The sequence below is a fragment of the Gossypium hirsutum genome, chromosome D06 (assembly GCF_007990345.1).
Source record: "Gossypium hirsutum isolate 1008001.06 chromosome D06, Gossypium_hirsutum_v2.1, whole genome shotgun sequence".
Classification (NCBI taxonomy): domain Eukaryota; kingdom Viridiplantae; phylum Streptophyta; class Magnoliopsida; order Malvales; family Malvaceae; genus Gossypium; species Gossypium hirsutum.
The window spans coordinates 61616267-61623331 of NC_053442.1; the positions used below are offsets into that span (position 1 = coordinate 61616267).

The window sequence follows — 7065 nt, forward strand, 5'->3', positions numbered from 1 at the left end:
ACAAAACAAAAGTAAGTAAAAAAAATCTCTAACTCTTCCTATTTAAAAAGAGGGGAAATGACTGTCATACTTAGTACGTGATGGCAGAGCAAACATGCATGACACTCGCGCACGATTTACAACAAACAACAGAACTTAACCACTCACGGCAAGACATGTAACCCGCTTGCGTCACCAATTGCCCCGATTACTCAACGGGCACGCTGTCATTCTAATGTATGCTCCTAAAACTTCCTCACTCTAAATGATAAGTTTAAATTTCAAATTTTCAAAATTCCCAATTTATAACTTTTTACAAACTATTAATTTTCAAAATTACAATAAATCACATTAATGAAATCCAAGTAGATCTCAGTTGACATCAGTGAACTTGCCCCTTCAATAAATTCGGTGAGCCTTGGTTCTCAGCCGACTTAAAAAGGTCACTTTATAAACTCTCCTCGTCTTAGGGGCAATTGTTATACCACTTCTATGAATCCCTTACACATGTTCTCAGCTAGTGAACCACATACTGTACACGTTTTTTTTTAGGCAAACCTTAGGCATCAAGTAACATTATGATGAACCTTCACTAAACCATCTCTGCCAAGTGCACATGGAATCTTAGGCCCATTGATTACTCAACTATCCTTAGATGTCTTATGATCAACTTAGAATGTCACATTACTGCCACTTTAAGGAGACAAGGTATGACTCTACCGCCAACAAGCTCAAGATGTGTGGCTTCCCTTATCTCCCCTATATAAGCCCAATCACAACACCTGAGATATCAGAGAACAATGATTAGGATACTTAGAACCTTTTTTTGAAACCAACTCCAAGCTATCCTCCTAACTATTTTCACTCTCACCAAGAATAGTGGCTCTCTACCCCAATCCAGGGTAAATTGCCATCAACACAATTGTCTATTCCTCTTTGTTGACTCTACCTGTCAACAAGATGAAATTAACACATTAGGTAAACGTCAAAAGCTATTTTTTTAGAATTGTGATCAAATTGACATAATATGTAAATGATAAGGACTGGTTTTGTTATTATGTCAATTAAAAAACAGTCACCATCATTTTTCTATTAGATTTAATAGTTGTGTGACAAAGAAAGATCTAAAATATAGGTGACTATTTTGTAGACTTCTATAATTAAATGATTAAGAAAAAAGAAACTTATTGATAATTAAATAACCACGAGTGCAATTTACCCAAAGATAACGTTTGGTGCTTTCTTATATTATGATCCCAATGGAATGTGATTCTTTGAAATATGATTGTTGGGAATGTGATTGTCGAGAAATTTATTTTACAATATTTGGTATACATTATAAGGTATTAATTAAAATCCCACGAAAGTTACATTATCATGTTTGGTTCACTAAATACTTTTCTAAGAATGTAATGATAATTTATGAATCTAGCCTTATTAAATAAAAGATAATGTTCATGTATTTAATTTTTATAATAAACTTTATTTTCAACAAATTTTTGGATTAAATATTTAATAAAAAAATTAATTACTAAGAAAAAATATCAGAAAATGAGTTAAAAAAGAAAAAGCTGTTCTTGAATTCATTACCAAGAAACTCCCACCCACTCACAGCTCGTTTAACATTCAAGTATTCAACAGTGACTAATAGACCAAATCAACGGCCCAGATTGGCCCTCAATTGGATTCGACATCTGTGGACAATTCTAGATCCTTCCATGATATCACTTTTCCAATTTTTATGAATTTAAAAGCACCCTTCTCCTTCTCATCATCAACCTCTCCAAACATTTCAACTTCAGATCTGGACCGTCCATTTTCACCCCATATAACTCGATCTCTAGCCACCCATTTCCCCCTCTCTCTTTCTGCCTCACTCGCCGTCTCGCCTCTCGCTTATTGGTTCAAGATCTGTTAGTTTTTCTCTTTTAAATCTCTGATCTTCTTTCTTATGATCTGAATTTTTTTTGGGTTTTATTGAATTTTCATTCTGGCTTTTTAGGGTTTTGATCTGATCAGATCGTATAAAAATATCAAAACATGTTTGGGAGAGCACCGAAGAAAAGCGATAATTCCAAATACTATGAGATTTTGGGAGTATCGAAAAACGCTTCCCAAGATGATCTAAAGAAAGCTTATAGAAAAGCCGCTATTAAGAATCATCCCGATAAAGGCGGCGATCCTGAAAAGGTTAGCTTTTTTCTGTTAAGTATGTGTTTGACTGAACTGGGCGTTCTTTGATTGGGGCAAATTATTGACTGATTTGTTGTTTTAGTATATGATTTTGATTTTTATGCTGTTTCGAATTCCTTCTTATTAATTTGGTTGAAGGGGATGGTGAAATTGAAGTCCTATTACTTCCTGGATGGTTAAAAATATTGGGGTTTAGGATTTGTTGGATTATGTGTTTGTTCAATTGTCTGGAAAATTAGCTTGTTTCAATTATGCATTGTGTGTTGGAATTCAGTTTAAAGAGTTGGCTCAAGCTTATGAGGTGCTGAGTGACCCGGAGAAGCGTGAGATTTATGATCAGTATGGTGAGGACGCCCTTAAAGAAGGGATGGGCAGCGGTGGCGGTGGCCATGACCCTTTCGATATCTTCCAGTCTTTCTTTGGTGGCAATCCTTTTGGTGGTGAGATTTTGAATTAAAACTTGTTTACAGTTTTGGAGATTAAAATGTATTCCTTTTAATCTGTCGGAACCTAAAACTCGGTTATGAATGCAGCTGGTGGAAGCAGCCGGGGCAGAAGACAAAGAAGGGGGGAGGATGTAATCCATCCCCTCAAGGTATCATTGGAAGATCTCTACAATGGAACATCGAAAAAGCTTTCTCTTTCACGAAACGTAATCTGCTCCAAGTGCAAGGGGTTAGTGTTTGAATTGAGTAATGTGTGGTGTTTATAGTTTAGACTGCTTCGATCTTTGGTCTTTGTTGAAGGAAATTGTTTTACATGAAATTTTTGCAGTAAAGGGTCTAAATCTGGTGCATCAATGAAATGTTCCGGTTGTCAAGGTTCAGGAATGAAAGTCTCCATCCGGCACCTCGGTCCTTCCATGATCCAACAAATGCAGCATCCTTGCAATGAGTGCAAGGGTACTGGTGAAACCATCAACGATAAGGATCGTTGCCCACAATGCAAAGGTGATAAGGTTGTGCAAGAGAAGAAAGTCTTGGAGGTTATTGTTGAGAAGGGTATGCAGAATGGACAAAGGATTACTTTCCCAGGAGAAGCTGATGAAGCGGTAAAGCTTTGATAATCTCTTAAAATAAGATTGCAATTTTGTAACAAATCCACAACTTATCTCGTTGCTAACTTGGTTGATTATGAAAATTCTCTTTTGCAGCCCGATACGGTTACTGGGGACATTGTATTCGTCCTGCAACAGAAAGATCATCCTAAATTTAAACGAAAGGGTGATGACTTATTTGTAGAGCATACATTGGCACTTACTGAGGCCCTTTGTGGCTTTCAGTTCATACTGACTCACTTAGATGGCAGACAACTTCTCATTAAAACCCAACCTGGGGAAGTCGTTAAGCCTGGTAAGGATTTTTCTGCTAACCCTTTTATGATAAATGTCTTTACTTGCTGCTTTAATAGTTGTCATTAGCTGTCGACGAACCCTCTCTTCATTTATAGGTTGCTATTTGACCTTTTGATATCTTGTAGTCGATATTTATCTTTATAAATGATTGACGATTTCTCTTTGTTTAACATAGATCAATTCAAAGCAATAAACGATGAAGGAATGCCGATTTATCAGAGGCCATTTATGAGAGGTAAACTTTTCATTCACTTCACTGTTGACTTCCCTGACTCGTTGACCCCAGACCAATGCAAGGCACTGGAGGCTGTGCTTCCTCCCAAGGCATCGGTTCAGCTGACTGACATGGAGCTGGATGAGTGCGAGGAAACAACCATGCATGATGTTAACATTGAGGAAGAGATGCGTAGGAAACAGGCTCAAGCTCAACAAGAAGCTTATGAGGAAGATGAGGACATGCATGGTGGTGCGCAGAGAGTACAATGCGCTCAGCAATGATAAAAAAGCCGAATGTCCGAGACACAGACGGTGGTTTTTGGCGATGGAATGTACTGTGGTTAAAAAAAAAAAAAAAGAACATTTGAGAGTAAGATTCTCAAACATTGTTGTGTTTTGGTAGTCCTTTATTTTTTGTTTTTAATAGTGCAAGTATTTTAGTAATTGCAATGGTGTTATATGTTCTGAAACCTGATACTAAGTATGCAACGATTTAGATTTGGAACTTGACCTTATTGTTGTGGCATATGCACAACCTTTTTTTTTTCTCTGTTCATTTAGGATTCTTCTCCCAATACCTTGGGTTTGGTTCAGTTTTTGGACAAAAATTAAGAAAAACCTTACAAAAGATCCAAATAATGGAGTTTTTAGTAAATTTGGGTTTTGTAAGAAAAAACCAAAACAATATATCATTTTATTTCGGGTTTAAAAAGATATATTATTGTAATTTTTATTTTTTTTCAAAATAATTATAATACATGCTTTAGATTTTTTTTATACATTTATAAAGTAAATTAAATAATTAAATTAATATCATAATTATTTGTAAGATCATTTAAAAATTGTTTAAATTAAATTATTAAATTAATGAACCATTGGAAGTTGTTAAAAAAAAAACAAATGCATAAATCAATTATATATCTAATGTCTTGTTATTTCATTTAATTTCATTTAAATAGTTTAATTAATTAATTGTATTATGTTATATAATTTATTAAATTCATATGTATTAGATTTATATAAGGGTTATAATGTAAATGTTCCATTTATACTATAAGTGGATGCTGAAATTTGTCACTATTGATATTAAATCTTTATATTTTAAAAATATAAATAAATTTACCACTCAATTTTTATGAAATTAGTTATTAGATTTTGAATTTTAATTAATTGTCACTATTTTTAAATTTTTAAATAAAATTTTAATATTAAATTTTTATTTTAATGCTTTGAAAAAAATTAATAGTAAAATAATTTCAAATATATTTTTAATAGTGAATATTAAGTTACTTTATAAAATTATTAAAACTTGAAAATTTTAAAATATATAAAAACACTTTATTTGCCATAAATAACAGTTTTTATTAATATTTAATATCATGTAAATTAATTAATTATTTTTATTATTTCAATAAATATTTAAAATATTAAATTTAATTTATTTAAATTAAACTTAAATATTAAAAATTTAATCAAGAATTAAAGTTTAGTTTTAGAATTCATTCAAATAAAAGTTAAGTGAAAAAATTCAATATAGAGATGAAATAAAATGGTCACTTACACAGTTTAATTTGAAAATACAATGGCAAGATATAGTGACAAATTTATATATTAACCATGTCGAAACCGTTTTTTTGAAAACAAAAATTTTAGTTGTCGACTTAAAAAATAAAAACTGGAGTCGCCACCGATCCTTTATTAAGGTGTGATCGGCCCACCTTAAAAATAATTTTGGTCTGCAAAATTTGAGAAAACAGGTTCGGGAGTCAGTTACGCACGAGGAAGGATTAGCACCTTCGTAACGCCCAAAATTGGTACCAAATTGATTTTTTTAATGCCTCGGTGTCGAAAATTTGAAAAGATTTTAAACGGAAGCTTTTATTTCATGAATGGATTAAAATAAAAAGACACTAGTATTTCAAAGAAATAAAACACCACACCCAGTGAGTTAGGGCACAATGTTTTTAAATCTTCAAAATACCCGAATATTGCCTTTTGCTTTTGAAAATTCTTATTTCGAGAAGAAAATGTCATGACCAATAAGTTAGGACCCAACATTTTGAATTCCCGAGAATAAGTTTTTATTTAGAAATTTGAATTTATTACAAAACAAATATTTGGCTTTCTAAGCTCCTCGAAAAATAACCGCGATCCAGTAAGTTAGGACACGATCTTTCACGAGAATCATGAATGCCAAACATTTGGAATTTTTTTTAAAAAAAGGACGATTAAATACTTTGAGAAAATCAAAAAAAGATATTTTTTTAAAGAGGTGCTAAAAGAAGGGTTAAGGTATAACATGAAACGAGTATTCTAATTTCAAACATATATGAATGATTATTTACAAAAATATAGACAAGTAGGTATAATATACAAATAAACTTACAAGCATGCTTATATGATTTCAAAAGTAAAATAAAACGAATGTTTTCAAAATAAAATATAAAAGATATATATGTTTTGTAAAAAATGCATGTATTTATAAAAATAAAAAAATATATATTAAGAAATTATGAAAATGTATATATATGTATATAGAAGTTAAGAAATAAAATGAAAAATAAAAAAATGTATTAAATGTGTGCAGGTATGCATATACTACATAAAATGCATTTATATATATATATTGTAAAGACATGCAAGTATACTAGGGGAAAAAAATGCATATATATGCATTAAATAAGAGAATGACATATGTACAAATAAAATAATGACAATAATAATAATAATAAATAATATAATAATACATAATGATATAATATAATAATAATTAATTAATTAAATAGTAAAATAGTTCAAAAATGGATTAAATTGAACAAAAGAAAAGAAACAAATTCGAAATAAATGAAAAAAGGACCACTTTGAATGCGCAAGAAACAAGGGAGGACTAAAAGGGAAATTATTCCCGCCTTCCCCAAAACGCTGCGCAGTGATGGGCCAAATTGAAGCAAAATTGAAATCTGCGAACCAATTTTTTTTTAAAAAACAGGATTTAATTTGAAACGCGTTGCAAAAGGGAGGGGCCAATTGCGCAAATATCCCCTCTGACGTCAGAGCGCGCGGATCCTCCCCTTCGGGTCGGGTCACCGCGCGGGTCAAGGCCTGGACAATACGGCGCCGTTTTGATCCTTTATTTAAAACAAATTTTCTTTTCCAAAATCAGTTGCAACCGAAAAGAAGAAAAAAATAAAAAAAAACAGAAGCCCCCCCATTTGTTTGCTCTGCTAGGGTTTGGAACTCTAGCGTCCTTGCGCCGCCGCTCGATCGGCCCTCTCACCAAAACTCCGATCACGACGGAGATGGCGGTGGCACGACGTTTTCGG

The 7065-nt window shown here is 32.4% G+C and overlaps 1 protein-coding gene across 1 annotated transcript; it reads left to right on the plus strand.

The window, feature by feature from the left end:
• The first annotated feature begins 1725 nt into the window (after positions 1–1725).
• Positions 1726–4252, plus strand: LOC107903356 (dnaJ protein homolog). Its single transcript, XM_016829370.2, has 7 exons — positions 1726–1892; positions 1982–2169; positions 2447–2612; positions 2706–2847; positions 2947–3223; positions 3326–3524; positions 3702–4252. The coding sequence occupies exons 2-7, from the start codon at positions 2020–2022 to the stop codon at positions 4022–4024; spliced, it is 1257 nt and encodes a 418-aa protein (XP_016684859.1). The 5' UTR covers positions 1726–1892; positions 1982–2019; the 3' UTR covers positions 4025–4252.
• Positions 4253–7065: the final 2813 nt, after the last annotated feature.

What these genes read in the sequence shown, in the direction of transcription:
- LOC107903356 (XM_016829370.2), top strand. Translation starts at nt 2,020, where the DNA reads ATGTTTGGGAGAGCACCGAAGAAAAGCGATAATTCCAAATACTATGAG. An exon ending in ATCTGCTCCAAGTGCAAGGG is followed by an intron (nt 2,848 to 2,946) that starts GTTAGTGTTTGA and finishes AAATTTTTGCAG; the next exon opens with TAAAGGGTCTAAATCTGGTG. An exon ending in CAGGAGAAGCTGATGAAGCG is followed by an intron (nt 3,224 to 3,325) that starts GTAAAGCTTTGA and finishes TCTCTTTTGCAG; the next exon opens with CCCGATACGGTTACTGGGGA.